The sequence below is a fragment of the Podarcis pityusensis genome (assembly GCF_964106645.2).
Source record: "Podarcis pityusensis genome assembly, chromosome: 8".
Taxonomy (NCBI): domain Eukaryota; kingdom Metazoa; phylum Chordata; class Lepidosauria; order Squamata; family Lacertidae; genus Podarcis; species Podarcis pityusensis.
In genome coordinates, this window is record NC_138033.1 from 14,590,195 (window position 1) to 14,607,076 (window position 16,882).

At 44.2% G+C, this 16,882-nt stretch overlaps 1 protein-coding gene across 1 annotated transcript; it reads right to left on the reverse strand.

Annotated features, from left to right (window-relative positions):
- Nucleotides 1–1,605: 1,605 nt before the first annotated feature.
- LOC308484400 (phospholipase A2 inhibitor and Ly6/PLAUR domain-containing protein-like) lies at nt 1,606–16,882 on the reverse strand. The gene is made up of 6 exons (XM_081019327.1): nt 16,751–16,882; nt 13,237–13,396; nt 7,662–7,778; nt 6,397–6,540; nt 4,288–4,449; nt 1,606–2,358 (listed from the first exon to the last, which is right to left on the reverse strand). Exons 2-6 carry the CDS (start codon nt 13,295–13,297, stop codon nt 2,141–2,143), a joined length of 702 nt encoding a protein of 233 aa, XP_080875453.1. The 5' UTR covers nt 13,298–13,396; nt 16,751–16,882; the 3' UTR covers nt 1,606–2,140.

Here is a 16,882-nt window from a genome sequence, read left to right on the forward strand (position 1 = left end):
GCTCAGGAACAGAGCCTCTGCTCAGCATGCAGAAGGTTCCAGATTCAGTTCTCGGCATCTCCAAATAGGGCTGGGGAAAACTCTGTCTGAAACCCTGCAAAGCCACTGTCAATCAGTGTAGACAGCACTAAACTGGACGGAACAATGGTCTGACCTGTTATAAGGCAGCTTTCTATGTTCCTGTGGAGGGGAGCATCATTTACCAAACGTTTCTATGCTTAAAGTTTCCATTTTAAAATGTGTCTCCTTTATAACAGCAATAAATTTATAAACAAGGTTTAAACCTTTTTATTTGCTCAGATGTTTGGGCCACCGACATTTGGGTGTGGTTTGATTGACATAATCACAGCTGGTTTTTGCTGTAGTTTTTATTATGTTATTGTAGTTCTTAAAATGGCTTTTGTTCTATGGTTTATTTGTACTTTGCCATTAGCCACCCTGTGACTGAGGTTGCAGGAAGGAGATGATAGAAAAGCACTGAGACAAACAAACCAGGGCAATTATCCGCTTTTTGGCCACATAGCTGCTAGATGACAGTAAAGCTGACCCATATTACATGATTTTATAAGGTTAACTGGAGTGGGTGTGGCAAACTGATTGTGAGGTCAGGAACTGCATATAAAAGTTAAAGAAACACACGCACGCACACACACACACACACACACACACACTATATCCAATGTTAATAATAATAATAATAATAATAATAATAATAATAATAATTTTATAATTTGTACCCCACCCATCTGACTGGGTCATTACTCACAGCAGACCCAATGAAATTAATGGGATGATTAACTTGGGTCCGTTCATCTCAGTGGGATTACTCTGAGTGGAAATTGTTGGGTACAGCCTAATCATACAGTGAATTACAGCTGGACAGCTCCCCTGAAAATATAGACTTAGGTAAGTTTGCATAAGGGACTTGGGTGGCCCTGTGGTCTAAACCACTGAGTCTCTTGGGCTTGCCAATCAGAAGGTCGATGGTTCGAATCCCTGTGATGGGGTGAGCTCCTGTTACTCAGTCCCAGCTCCTGCCAATCTAGCAGTTCAAAAGTACGCCAAAAAGTGCAAGTAGATAAATAGGTACCGCGCCGGCGGGAAGGTAAATGGTGTTTCCGTGCGCTGCTCTGGTTCGCCAGAAGTGGCTTAATCATGCTGGCCACATGACCCAGAAGCTGTATGCCAGCTCCCTCGGCCAATAAAGCGAGATGAGCGCCGCAACCCCAGAGTCGGTCATGACTGGACCTAATGGTCAAGAGTCCCTTTACCTTTACCTTTACCTTTATTATATGTAGTGGCTATGTAAGATGATAAAAGACTTCTGGGAAATTATATATAATGAATTGGAAAAAAATGTTGAAAATAACTTTTCCTAAGAAACCATAAGCTTTTCTTTTAGGTATTATAGGACCAGAGATCCCGAAGTACCAGACGAAACTGTTTATGTACAAGACCATGGCTGCATGGACTCTGTTAGCTCAGAAAGGGAAAACTGGTACAACTCCAAACAAGGAAGAGTGGCAGACAAAATTGATGAACTATGCCGAGATGACGAAGCTTACAGAAAGCATTAGTCACCAGGAAGAGTAGGTCTATAATAAAGAATGGGGAATGTTTATGATTTATTTGAAAAGCTATTGTAAACAATGACATACATTGGTAGGATTGACAGAAAACTTGTAGTAAAAAAACTGAACTATGGATTGACAAAGGATTTATAAAAATAGAGTTATGAAAGAGATGCAGAGGGGGAAATCATTACATTAAGATCCACAATGGGGGGGGGGAGTCAAAAAGGATTATATGTTAAATACATAAACATATTATCCTTTTTGTTTAAATGAATATAATTCATTTGTTTATGTAAAACAGAAAATGCAAAAAAATAATTATTATAAAATAGTAAAAACAAAATCACTCCCAGTTCCAGCTTCCATTGATTCCTGCTTGATGTTGCCATGTTCTGATACTGCTAGACACCACAGTGGAAAATAACACATGGGCACTTGTACACTTTGGGAGATCTGAGGTCTTCTTCCCTGTAAAGCCTTTGGTCTGCTTATGGCTTTTCATTAGCCACATGGGAAGGAAGGACTATTTAAGTGTGGTTCCCCTGGACCCTTTTGCTGGAGGGAAATCAAGCAAAGTTCATCGCAAGGAGGAGCCCAACCAAGGCTCGAAGGAAGAGTCCAAAGAATTGTGGAGCGGCACGAACCATGAAAGAAGCAAGCTGGCAACGACCTCTTGCAGTCACAACAAGCATGGAAGTATGGAAAACACCTTCATAATGAGCATCGCAGAAAGCTTTGTTCACACAGCCCTTGAAGGCAATTACAATCACCAAGGCAGGAGATCCTGCAGAGACAAAGGAAGGAGAAGGCAGTCAGCACCAGAGGAATCACAGCATCCCGTGATTAGGAAGAATTTGTTGCAGTCCACCTTATTCAGCAAGCCAAATCAATTTGCACCTATCCCAGTCAGCGAACCCTGAAAGCTTAATCGTGGCCGGTTGGAAAACTGAGGAGTTGGTTCCTTCTGCTTTCCCTGCAAGAAGGATCCTGTCTCTGCTACAAGAGGGGCAGGGTCAATTCCCTTTGTGGTGGAGGCTGCTGAGGAGTCCTGTCTGTACATGCACCAGTTCCCCACTCCCCATTGGAAATTTTGCAATTCCCAAAAAGCTGTGATACAGGCCTCATCTAAGAAAAACACATCAACATGTGGGTGGGGGGAGCACACTTTAAAAATACATTGTTTAATGAAATTTAAAAGTGTGTGCATTGTGAGTGAAACGTAATATGTCAGCATCGCCCCTGAGCCAGTGCCACCAACTGGACTCATCCACTTCAGCCCCGACTGGGCTAGGCGAGCTGGGTAGCACTTCCAGAGACCACCTTCTGCACAGGAACAGGTCAAAGTGCTGTGGACTCACAGCTTAGAGTTGTGAGCACCGGATTCACTCCCACAAGAAGACAGTCGTCGCACAGCAGAGTAAAGCAGAGTATAGCAGAGCATAAACGACTCGGAGAGCAGCTCTGTAGAATATCTTCTTTATTCTATCTACAACTATAATATACAACTATATACAGAGCTAAATGAGGTCTAAGCAAAATGAATGCTGAACTGCACGGAGTGCCTGCAGCTGCTCTTAGCAGCAACCTTATCTATACACACAATCTCTAACACTCAGTCTCTCTCTTTCTCCGACACACTGACTGACTGACTCTTTGATGTTAGGCTGGAGTGGAATAAGTAGAGAGCAGAACACCGCCCCTCCTCTCTGGAAAATCACCAGACTCATCAGCAGATTCTTGGATATGGGAGGGGTGAAATCTCCTCATAATATGCATTCAATTATCACTATTTGCATTTAAAAAACAACAACAGACCAATGCGGAAAGAGACAGCCTTAAGAATAAATACACGCAGATTGGAAATGGACCCAAAATGTAGACCCAAAATGGAAATGGACCCAATCCATTCCCCTGAAATAGCTCGTTAAGGACATTATGTCATCTCGCTTAGGGAAACTGGAGAGTGCCTAGTTTCTCTTAGAGTCCCTGCTATGCATGGCAACAGAAAAAGGTGCCATATTTAAAAAGGACTCAACTTTGCCTGCAAATGAAGAACTGCAAGTTTACATGCAGTGCCCTCCTGATTCTTCCTGCAGCTTGAATTCAAGCATGGAAGATTCTTCCTTTTCAGCCACAGATTGAAGTTACTTCATGTCACATGATGTCAGGCAATATGACAGATGGGTGACTCCACCCACCCATCAAAGTGACCTGTTGAGGGGCTGACCATTTCTGGATCCAGCCCTTAAGCCAAATCCAGTTCCCCAGCCCTGCCTTACAGGGGTCTGAGATGAAACCTTTTCAAGATTCTGGTTGAATGTGTGAGGATTCAATCTGTGGCCCCAACATTCCCATGTATGCCAGCCTCGCCTCTTCCTCTCGCAAGATTCACTGAGTTTGGCTTCTGTTTTTGCTTAGCATTGCCAAGTTTTGATTGTTCAATTCTGTAAAAAAGAGGCAGACAATCTGTGGCAAGGGGAGGGTTTTTTGTTTTTTTTAGAATTTTGGAAGAGAGCTTGGGAGGGATTTGGGGAAGGCACATGCCACACTAATAGCCTCATGTACACCTGATGTCCCTATGTATTTGACCAGAATAGCTCCATAAGACAGATCCTCACAAACACCCTGGTAGATAAGTTCTGTACCAATGAAATTTCTGGACTTCAGTGTGGTCTGGGTGAAAGGAGGTGGGAATGAGGAAGAGATGAATTACCAGCAAATATAGGGGATGGAACCTCTGCGAAGCCAGACACATCGGAACAATAGTGCTGGTCTCCCTCGCAGTTGGCAACCACTTCAGCAAAGCATCGATTTCTGTTGATAGCAAAGCACCCTTGACATTTCCTCCCATTGGCTGTCATGTTTACATCTGGCACTGTGAAGGGGGTAAACGGAGAGAGTCAGGTTAGAAGGAGAACAGGCAAAAGTGGCAACCAGACTCCTTTCTCAGTCCCTTCCATGCTAGAAGAGATTATATCCATGATCATTCTTGCTTTGTTACTTGGGAATATCACAGCATTCATAGCAGGGATGGGGGAACTGGTCTCCCTCAAACTGTTGCAGCACCCCAGAAACAACTGAAGGGCCACAAGGCCACAAACCGTGTTTTACAGAGAAGAGTCCATAACTGCACAAGAGTGGCAATGACCTACCTATAGTCTCTGAGGTTAAACCTCTTCAGGGAACTGGCTGAATGTGAGAGGACTCAAACTGTGGTCCCAACATTCGCAGGCATGATGGCCTAGACCGCAAATGTCTGAGGGAGATTATTACTATAGCAGGATAGTGAGTATTCTCCCTTCAGCCAGAATCCTATGTAGGGTTTCTACTTGCCAGGAAGTTTCTAGATAGGTTCAGTTGAATGCCATGTGAGCCCCCTTTAGACATTTGCACTGACTGTGTGGCGGTTGAGAGAGGACACACTGGAACAGTACACATGGGGGTCCCTGATGGAGGTGCTGGTGAGCTAGCTCTCTCCCAGACCCTAACACACTTGGAGTCCTCATATCATTGTCAGAGGCAGGAATAGGGCTGCAGCCTTGTCAGCCTTGCGGGAAACTGCTATTGCACTCATTAATGCGGTTAGAATTTGGGGTGCAGGTGGCACTGTGGTCTAAACCACTGAGCCTCTTTGGGTTGCTGGTTGTAAGGCTGGCGGTTCGAATCCATGCAACAGGGTGAGCTTCCGTTGCTCTGTACCAGCTCCTGCCAACCTAGCGGTTCGAAAGCATTCCTGCTCGAGTAGATAAATAGGTACCACTGTGGTGGGAAAGTAAATGGGGCCACACACATGAAGACATCGGGGGCCATGTCATTGTGCATGCCACAGTCCCCATGCACATATGTATCCACCTAAATTCCTGAAGAGGACAATGGTCTCATCACATTGCCTTTCAGAATGCTGCTTTCATAGATTTTAACGGCTGCTACTTATGATAACTTTGCATTGCACCTACTGTCTAAGGCAGCATGCTCTGAATAAGGATGGGTGTAGCAGTCAATTTCAAATTATCTCTATTTCTTATTTTTCCAATCTTAATTTCAGTTCCCCACATGTCCACATCAGTTCTGAATTTATTTTAGCAATGCATAAACTTTTATTGCGCTAGCCAAAGGCCATGGCATCACTCAAAGAAAGGAAAACAAAAAGGGGGGGAGGAATCAGCAGACACTACATATGCAGTAGAACCACAATAGAATCCACCAAAATTCCTTGTTACGCATTCTCAAATAAAATGTGCAAATGGTTTTTTTTAAAAAACACCTTTCATTTTAGTGCAGATTTCTGCTGATGTATTTTATCTCATAAAATATTGCACCACTTGGTTGAGGGGGGGACAGGACCTAAAAGTGCTTTACAAAAAGATAAAGCAATAAAATCAAGGGGGGGATACAACCCTACTTTAAAACAAACTAAAGCAGATTAAAACTACCTCAACTTTCTAAGCATCTGGGTAGATGCCGCTGTTTTCAGCAGGCACTGTCAGGAATACAGTGAGTTTGCCTGCTTGATCTCAAGGTAGAGCTATGCAGCTTATTACAACTAGAATGCAGGTGTTTATGTGCAAATATACAGTAGCAAGTGCCCTTTGTCCCCAGATACGATACGATATGATAATCTTTATTTTCTGGGTTTCAGGATGAACTACCAGGGGCATATGCAGAGAGAATAAAATAGCATAAAAAATAAATTCCCACCTCAAAACATTAGCTGGCACCCCTCCTAACTACAGAGAGGAGTTGGAGGGTAACAAATGATGCAGTTTAAGGTGATATGATACACAGTTTGGACAACATAAGGGTATATAAATGCATAAAATACATGGTGGAGCAGCCTTGTTGCAGCCATTCCCCTTGCAACAGGAAACCTTGGTGAACACTGTTTCTCCTTCAGCAAATTTAATGGCTGTGAAGCCTTCATAGCAGCTAGTGGATTGCTTGCAGGTTTTCAGCACGTATTGTTGTCCTGCAAGGATTTGAGAGAGAGAGAGAGAGAGAGAGAGAGAAAGAATTTTAAATCGAAAGGGAGGACATGATGTGGACAGGCTCTGATCAGTGGTGTAGTGGTAAATGTTTAAGTGCAGGAGCTCATAATGCTGAAAGCAGGCATCTGTGTTGTTCTAATATATCTTTATATATTATATATATTGGGGAGGGGGGCACTGAGCTTTGGTTCAAATCTAGGCACTTTGTGAATAGGCTGCCTTGGCTAAAGGTGCTCCATAGATTGCCTGCTTTGACTTATCTATCTGAATCCACTTCATTTTGCCTTTCCCAAATATATACATATACATATATATATATATATATATATATATATATATAGCAATAACATCTCACTTTCAACAGAAGTTGGTTACATTTGCAGGCATGGTCGCTCCTGCAGAGAAGATAGTGCCTGTCAAATTATAGGCAAATAAGTCTGGGGACATTTGTGCTGCACACCTTTCCTTTCCTTTCCTTTCCTATTTTAAAAGGGATTATATCTTTTTTTTCTTTCTGTGAAGAACTGGATGGAATTTGCAGGCAAAGCCTGCCCTTTCCAAGGGCACGAATCCTAGCAAATTTTGGAAGGATAGCTGCAGTAGTTCCCCCCCCCCCCGAAGGGCCACTGTTATAGCTTTGAGATCTGCTCAATCATCTCCCACTTTTACTATTGGGAAGTAAAAATGGCTATAACTTTCCTGCATTTGACAGAAGCGGATGAAATTTGCTGGCATCATAGCCCTTTCTGAAGGGAAAAAGCCTGCCAAAGTACAGGCAAATAAGTTCAGGGGCCTTTGTTCTGGACACTTCTAAAAAAATAATAATTAAGGAGCCATATCTAGCTCAGGTGTCGTTTCAAAGTGCCACCACACTGAATGCCCAATTCTTATATTCTGCAGAACAGACCTTCTGATAAGACAGTATCTGTAGGAGGCCTTCTTCTGCAGAGTGCAGTGTTGCATTGGGTATATTATAGATGAGACTATCTTTAAGGTATCTTAGTCCCAAGCTGTGAGCTAAGAACCCTTTAACATCACAGCTGCAGAATTAGGACCAGTGGTCACTGAACCCTGTCAGTGGTTGTTGATCTCTTGCACATACCTCTAATGTTGTATGATTGAACAATGGCACAACTGTCAAAAATAGATGAACATTTCTTCAAAGTTCCAGTGCAATCCAGTTCAATGTCATTACAAATCCAGCACTCCAGAGACAGCCCTAAAAGCAGGAAAGGAAGAAGAATCATCAAGATCCATTATTACTGTTTGTTACCTTTTCTAAGGTTAATATTTGAATTGGCAGTACTTAGCCACATAGCATCATTACATTATTTATATTTTAATAGCAAGCTGCTTCCAAGTCCAGGTGAGCAATAGCTCCTAAAAGTGCAGACACAGTCAGGTGCCAAACACTGAAGTGCCAGCCTAAAGAACCGGGTCTCTCTGGGATTGAGGGAAGCTCCTCCTCATGAGTAGATCAAACTCCACAGGTGATGTGGACCTTTGTTTTGGTCAATTGTGCAGAGGGCCACCAAGATTATGAAGGTTCTAGAAACCAAGCCTTAGGAGAAACGGTTGAAAGAGCTGAGTACGTTTAGCCTGGAAAATAGGGGACTGAGAGGCGATATGATAACCATCTCCAAATATCTCACGGGCTATCACATGGAGGATGGAACAGGCTAGTTTTCTGCTACTCCAGAGGGTAGGTCTGAAACCAATGGCTTCAAGTTACAAGAAAGGAAATTCCAACTAAACATCAAGAAAAAAATTCTGTTAGTAAGAGCTGTTCAGCAGTGGAACAGACTCCTACGAGAAGTGGTGGACTCTCCTTCCTTGATGTTGGATGCCCATCTGTCATGGATGCTTTAGCTGAGATTCCTGCATTGCAGGAGGTTGAACAATGACCCTTGGGGTCCCTTCCAACTCTAGAATTCTATGCTTCTATGATTGGCCGGTTTGTTGTAAGTTGCTTCGGGCAAGAGAAAGTGGCTAGAAATTAATAACAATCATCATCCGGATTGTCTGCTGCCATCTGCTGCCATTTAGTTGCTTTGCTCTGGGTGGGGCTCAGATGGCTCATGGCCAAAGAACTCCAGTTGCCAGAGTGTTGGAACAATATCTTTGCACAAGTTGCCAGACATGTGACTGAGCTTTCCTGTGTTTTGACCTTGGGCTTGTTGTAACTGAAGCAAGACCACCTCCGCCTCCATTGTAACTGATGAATGCCATCTTAAGCCAGACAGCTGTAGTTTTGATATATTCTGACCTGCTGAATTTCTGCCTACCTGTTAAAGGGACACTAACTACGCCAGTCCGGGGAGGGGGTCCAAGTCTATTATTATTATTATTATTATTAAAATTTGTATACCGCGGTCACAACATAAAACCACAAAATATATAATAAAAACAAAAACAACCCAATACCCCCCCCCCATGCCAACACATTTTAAAAGGGCACTGGATGTCAATCAGCCAAAGGCCTGGTTAAAGAGGAATGTTTACATGCTCAATGTTACTTTTGCATTCATAGAATCATAGAATCATAGAATCACAGAGTTGGAAGAGACCACAAGGGCCATCGAGTCCAACCCCCTGCCAAGCAGGAAACACCATCAGAGCACTCCTGACATATGGTTGTCAAGCCTCTGCTTAAAGACCTCCAAAGAAGGAGACTCCACCACACTCCTTGGCAGCAAATTCCACTGTCGAACAGCTCTTACTGTCAGGAAGTTCTTCCTAATATTTAGGTGGAATCTTCTTTCTTGTAGTTTGGATCCATTGCTCCATGTCCGCTTCTCTGGAGCAGCAGAAAACAACCTTTCTCCCTCCTCTATGTGACATCCTTTTATATATTTGAACATGGCTATCATATCACCCCTTAACCTCCTCTTCTCCAGGCTAAACATGCCCAGCTCCCTTAGCCGTTCCTCATAAGGCATCGTTTCCAGGCCTTTGACCATCTTGGTTGCCCTCCTCTGGACACGTTCCAGTTTGTCAGTGTCCTTCTTGAACTGTGGTGCCCAGAACTGGACACAGTACTCCAGGTGAGGTCTGACCAGAGCAGAATACAGTGGCACTATTACTTCCCTTGATCTAGATGCTATACTCCTATTGATGCAGCCCAGAATTGCATTGGCTTTTTTAGCTGCCGCGTCACACTGTTGGCTCATGTCAAGTTTGTGGTCAACCAAGACTCCTAGATCCTTTTCACATGTACTGCTCTCAAGCCAGGTGTCACCCATCTTGTATGCCTCTCATGCCTCTCATTTTTTTTGCCCAAGTGCAATACTATACATTTCTCCCTGTTAAAATTCATCTTGTTTGTTTTGGCCCAGTTCTCTAATGTGTCAAGGTCGTTTTGAAGTGTGATCCTGTCCTCTGGGGTGTTAGCCACCCCTCCCAGTTTGGTGTCATCTGCAAATTTGATCAGGATGCCCTTGAGTCCATCATCCAAGTCGTTGATAAAGATGTTGAATAAGACCGGGCCCAAGACAGAACCCTGTGGCACCCCACTAGTCACTCTTCTCCAGGATGAAGAGGAACCATTGATGAGCACCCTTTGGGTTCGGTCAGTCAGCCAGTTACAAATCCACTGAGTGGTAACATAGTCAAGACCGCATTTTACCAGCTTCTTTACAAGAATATCATGGGGCACCTTGTCAAATGCCTTGCTGAAATCAAGGTAGGCTACATCCACTGCATTCCCTTCATCTACCAGGCTTGTAATTCTGTCAAAAAACGAGATCAGGTTAGTCTGACAGGTTAGTTATTTTTCAGAAATCCATGCTGACTATTGGTGATCACAGCATTCCTTTCTAGGTGCTCACAGACTGTTTGCTTAATGATCTGCTCCAGAATCTTCCCTGGTATTGATGTCAGACTGACTGGGCGGTAATTATTTGGGTCCTCTCTTTCTCCCGTTTTGAAAATAGGGACAACATTTGCCCTCCTCCAGTCTGCCGGGACTTCGCCTGTTCTCCAGGAATTCTCAAAGATGACTGCCAGTGGTTCTGAGATCACATCTGCCAGTTCTTTTAATACTCTTGGATGCAGTTCATCTGGCCCTGGAGACTTGAATACATCTAGACTAGCCAAGTATTCTTGTACTATCTCCTTAGTTATTCTGGGCTGTGTTTCCTCTGCTGAATCATTTGCTCCAAATTCTTCAGGTCGGGCATTGTTTTCTTTATCGGAGAAGACTGAGGCAAAGAAGGCATTGAGGAGTTCAGCCCTTTCTGTGTCCCCTGTTTGCATTTCACCATCTTCTCCTCTGAGTGACCCCACTGTTTCTTTGTTCTTCCTTTTGCTACAAACATACCCATAAAAGCCTTTTTTGTTGCTTTTAACCTCTCTAGCAAGCCTGAGTTCATTCTGTGCTTTAGCTTTTCTGACTTTGTGTCTACACGTGCTGGCTATTTGTTTGAATTCCTCTTTGGTGGTTTCCCCCTTTTCCATTTTTTGTACACATCCTTTTTAAATCTTAACTCAGTTAAAAGTTCTTTAGATAGCCACCCGGCTTCTTTAGGTACCTTCCATGTTTCCGTCTCATTGGTATTGCCTGAAGTTGTGCTTTTACTCACCCAGTACTTCCCTAAGTTTTATGAAGTCGGCTTTCTTAAAGTCAAGAAATTGAGTCCTAGTATGCTTGGCTGCTCCTTTCCGCTGTGTAGTAAACTTCAGAAGAGCATGATCACTCGTGCCTAATGATCCTTCCACTTCTACCCAGATCTAAAATGGCTGTTCCTCTTGTTGCTTCTCCCACTTTCTGGACAATGAAGTTGTCTGCAAGGCCAGTGAGGAATCTGTTTGACCTTATGCTCTTGGCTGAGTTTGACATCTAACAAATATCCGGGTAATTGAAGTCCCCCATTACTACTATCTCCCTTCCTTTTGCATGCTTGCCAATCAGAAGGTTGGCAGTTCAAATCCCCGTGACGGGGTGAGCTACTGTTGCTCTATCCTAGCTCCTGCCAACCTAGCAGTTCTAAAGCATACCAGTGCGACTAGATAAACAGGTACTGCTGCAGAGGGAAGGTAAATGACGTTTCCATACACTCTGGCACTTGTCAGTGTCTCATGGCACCAGAAGCTGTTTAGTCATGCTGGCCACATGACCCAGAAAGCTGTCTGAGGGCAAACGCCGGTTTCCTTGGCCTGAAGTGAGATGAGTGCCGCAACCCCAGAGTAATTCGCGACTGGACTTAACTGTCAGGAGTCCCTTTACCTTTAGGCAGTTCCCCTACACACAGTGCCGAGTGGAGGGGGCACAAAATTGAGTAGATAAATAGGTACTGCTCCAGCGGGAAGGTAAATGGTGTTTCCATGGGTGCTGCTCTGGTTTCGGTGTTCCATTGTGCCAGAAGTGGCTTAGTCATGCTGGCCAAATGACCTGGAAAAAATGTCTGTGGACAAACGCTGGCTCCCTCAGTCTGTAAAGCAAGATGAGCACCGCAACCCCAGAGTCGTCCACACCTGGACTTAACAGGCAGGAGTCCCTTTTTCTTTAGGCAGTTCCCCTACACATGGTGCTGAACGGAGGGGGCACAAAATTGAGAAGATCCATAACGGAGAAGATTCATTTGGGGGCACCAAACGTTGCCCAGACGGACACTATTTTGATATATCATAACCAATTATTCTTATTGTAATCATGCTGAAATGCAATCTTACGAGAGGAATGTAAAAAGAGCAGGCTGCAAGAAAAGGCGTAAAGGAAAGTTTTAGAAGCATGCTTAGGCATGGCCTTTAAACAGGGAAATGCCTAGCTAGCTGAGGTGTGGAAAGATCTGTCTTCGCAGTTCAACTGGCAGTAGGACTGTATCACTGGGTGCCTTGCATGTCTATATGACTATAAAAATGGTGTGTAAACAGAGATCAGGGTTCCAGCCTCTGATCACTTTCCTTATTGCTTGCTGTAACCTTTCCTGCTCAAGCAAGAAATAAAACTTTGCTTTTGGAAAATTCTCAGGCATCACACCTCATTGCTAGTGAGTAAAGGACTCAACTGTGCAATTAACATTACGTGGGGTTTCCCCACATCAGAATATTTCTGAACCTTGCCTTTTATGTTGTTCCTGTGTTTTGAGTTTGGACCATGACCAGAACTTGATTTCTTTGATTGCCCCTGTGTGTGAATTTGGGACTGCTGAACTTGGTGTCATTTGCAGTAGGACAGCACCCAGATTTTGTATGGTGGGTTCCTGAGATGAGCAGGGGGGGTTTTTTGTCAGTGTTTGGGTACACTCTGATGCAGCTTTGAAACAAGATGGTGGAGTACACCTTTCAAAACTTCACTAATTCTAACTGCTAACTTGAAAACTGCACGGATCTGGGTTTCCTGAGCAATGCTGTGTAAGAGATTGCTAGTACTTTATATAATTATAAGCTCTGAGTGTGTCAAGCAAGGTAATTGACTCTTGTCCCTTTTTCAGGGTTTTATTTTTTCCAAAGTTGCACTCAACATTACATAGCTCCTATTAGAGGGAGTGATGGTGATGTAGAGAACCATGCCTAGTTGTTCACCTTGTGACCCACAAAATATCATTTCCAATTATTCACATTCATAAAAATGTCATTTAGCACAATTAGCTTTTTAAAAGTTAAATTTTGCAAGCTGCCCTGTTTATATTACATTTCAGAGCCCTGGCTTAATAATGTAAGGGTCCTGCTTTGCTTACCTTTACACGCCAGGAATAGTAGCATTCCCATATTGAACCAGCGCAGGGTGAGATAATGCATCAATGGAGAGGTTTTCTGGGCTGTTGGAAATTTTGCAGAAGAGATAATTTGGGCTGATACAGCTTGTTATACAGTGCTGCAGGAATGCCTCCATCCACCCTAAAAAAAAAAAACAACAACAAGAAGAAAAAGGTAAAGCATGTAATAGATAAATCAGTTTGATTGAATTTCTGCTTTAGATTTGATGTAGGATTGGAAAGCGGGGGGTTTGGTAAGATGCAGGATGATGTGGAGTTGCTGGTGGGGAGGTTTTGACACCATGGACTTAACTTCTTGGCACCAATATCACTGACATTTACCCAGACAGTGTGGTTGCGTGCCAAGCTTGGTGCCCAGCAGTTCCCAAGTGATTAATAAATGCACGGACACGAGTATTTAGGTTTATGGGATAAAATAGGCCACAACTTTATTGGTTACAGAAGTGAGCAGTTTGGCTTAGGCATTGAGTGAAGCCAGGCTATATCTCAACTCCTGTCCATCATCAGGGAGTCCAACTAAATGTAAACCAACAATAGAGGGAGCCCTTGACTTATATCATAGGGCTAGCCCACATCCAGGCATCAAACAGAATCCACACACACCCCAGATCCTTTTAACAGGCTAACCTTATTGCAGAGAGGCAGGTGGAGGCTACAACCTCCCCTCCATTAAATGAAGGCTAAACCTCACAAAGTTGTTACCATTGCTACAAGGTAGGTGAAAACCAAATGGCTGGAGCCAATTCACCAAGTGGAAAAATTCCTACCCGGTCCCAACAACAATATGGCGGCCAACATTTGTCCATAGCAAGGTTTTGTCATACCAACGCATAAAAAGAGGGTGGGTGGGCTGGAAAATCAGGCAAGGATGTGAAAGAGGGGAGCCCCCCAGCCACCACACTGCAGTTTAAATCTCCCACAGCAACGTTTAGCTGATGGGGCCACTAGGCGTGACGTAGCCGGGGGTCAGTGCAAGGGGGGAGTCAACTTCCCGCCCCCAAGCTGGATCACTGCCAGGAACCGGATGCCTGGCCGCAACACTGCCCACTATGAAAGGTGAGCGGACATTCAGGGCATTGCAGCAGCAAGGTGTGGTTGCAGCGGGCATACCAAAAGGAGCACTGGATTGGCTGTGCCAGTGTAGCCATGCCACCCCAACCTCACCGCTGCTGTGCCTTCTGCACCATCCAGGTTCATGGCACCAGCCCTTCCTGACAATGACCTAAATCAGAAGGCAAACTAAAGTTTTAACTTTGCATACATCTTTGCTGCAAGATCAAGAACTGGTTTGTTTTTTACTATGCTCAAGTTGACTGAATGTCTAACATCTTTCTCCAAGGCCGGGGATTGGAGGGCCTGGTATGGTAGCAGTATTTAGGTTTGGGATTAGGCTGAGGCTACACAAAATAATTCCCCCTCACCTAGCTCTGAGGTAGTGCTACATGGAGCATAGCTGTCAACTTTTCCCTTTTTTTAAGGGAAATCCTCTTCAGAATAAGGGAATTTCCCTTTAAAAAAGGGAAACGTTGACAGCTATGACATGGAGCTAGGGCAGAGAGCAAATGGAGACAGAAGTTGCAGAAGCCCTCATCAATGCCTGCTTCAGTCCCTGCCTACTATGTAGGGTTGCCATGTGTCCTCTTTTTCCAGGGCACATCCTTTTTGGGGGGGGGGGGTAAAATTTCTGTGTGGGTAGATTTTTAAAATCTTCCAAAATGTCTCAGGCTATACTTTCTGGGTGAGACATGGCTGAAGACTTGCTTTCCTCTTCTCTTCACCTGCCCCCTCCAGCAATATATCACAGCTTCTATAGCCTACATATAGTAGGGGTACAGTGGTGCCTCGCAAGACGAAATTAATCCGTTCCGCGAGTGTCTTCGTCTAGCAGTTTTTTCGTCTTGTGAAGCAACCCTATTAGCGGCTTAACAGATTAGCGCTATTAGCAGTTTAGCGGCTATTAAAGGCTTATCGGCTTAGCGGATTAGCTGCTAAAAGGCTATTAAAGGCTTAGCGGCTTAGATACAGGGGGGGGGGAAGCGAAAAAAAAATCTCAAGACTCGCAAGACATTTTTGTCTTGCGAAGCAAGCCCATAGGGAAATTCGTCCTGCGAAGCAACTAAAAAACGGAAAACCCTTTCGTCTAGCGGGTTTTCCGTCTTGCGAGGCATTCGTCTTGCGGGGCACCACTGTATTTAAAATGAGAGTCGTCATAAGGTAAAGGGACCCCTGACCATTAGGTCCAGTCGTGACCGACTCTGGGGTTGGGGCACTCATCTTGCTTTATTGGCCGAGGGAGCCGGCGTACAGCTTCCAGGTCATGTGGCCAGCATGACTAAGCTGCTTCTGGCAAACCAGAGCAGAGCATGGAAATGCCTTTTACCTTCCTGCTGGAGCGGTACCTATTTATCTACTTGCACTTTGACGTGCTTTCGAACTGCTAGGTTGGCAGGAGCAGGAACCGAGCAAGGGGAGCTCACCCCGTTGCGGGGATTTGAACTGCCAACCTTCTGATCGGCAAGTCCTAGGCTCTGTGGTTTAACCCACAGCACCACCCGCGTCCCTGAGAGTCATCATAGCATCCTCTTTTTTGCTCTTTAAAATATGACAACTCTATATAGTGGCTGCCAGCTCCAGGTAAAGCCCCAGCTTTGAAATGTGCCAGCTGTATGGGGCTCCTACTCTGAGGCAAGTCCTATTGTGACACCCTCTTTGGAGGAATCCAACAGATCAGCTTGGTGGTGTAGACAGTTAAGCTTACATTACTGGTGGGTGTTCTAGGCTCTGCTGTCCTGACCATGTAACCAATGCCATTCACAATGTGGATGTCAGAAATGGAGGGAATGATAAATGGCAAGTAGCAACCTCCATGGAGGATGTGTCATTCCTCTTCTTTGGGAATTATTGAACGCTTCAGTTCCACAGGCACCATGCACTTAAGTGAAATTGCAAATACCATATTTTTTGCTCTATAAGACTCACTTTTTCCCTCCTAAAAAGTAAGGGGAAATGTGTGTGCGTCTCATGGAGCGAATGCAGGCTGCACAGCTATCTCAGAAGCCAGAACAGCAAGAGATCCCTCTTGCTGTTCTGGCTTCTGAGATTCAGAATATTTTTTTTCTTGTTTTCCTCCTCCAAAAACTAGGTGCGTCTTGTGGTCTGGTGCGTCTTATAGAGTGAAAAATACGGTAATTGGAAAGCCTATTGAAAAAGCATGAAAGCACCTCGTTCCGCTTCTTGCCTGTTTTTGTGATGTTTTTGGGTCACTTCCAGGGTGGGCGTGATGCATACATGCACATTCAAGCACATATGAGACACGCCTAAAATGGTTGTTGCCTGTATTCATTTACAAAGTCCAGAACAACGGAGGTCAAAGGTACCTTAGGGACCTCCAGAACCTCTATTTCCCTTCCATAAGCAACAAACAAACAAACATATTTCTCATAAAATGACATCAGAAAGTCTTAGAAAGCCCTACCTGCCTTTTCTTGCTTATCAGTAAGTCAGTCCATATCTACTGTGCCCTAGAAGGCTGCAGCAATCAATATATGAACCTGAATCTTGACTGCAAAAGACCTGTTGGCACCATAGCAACATCATCGCTATGACG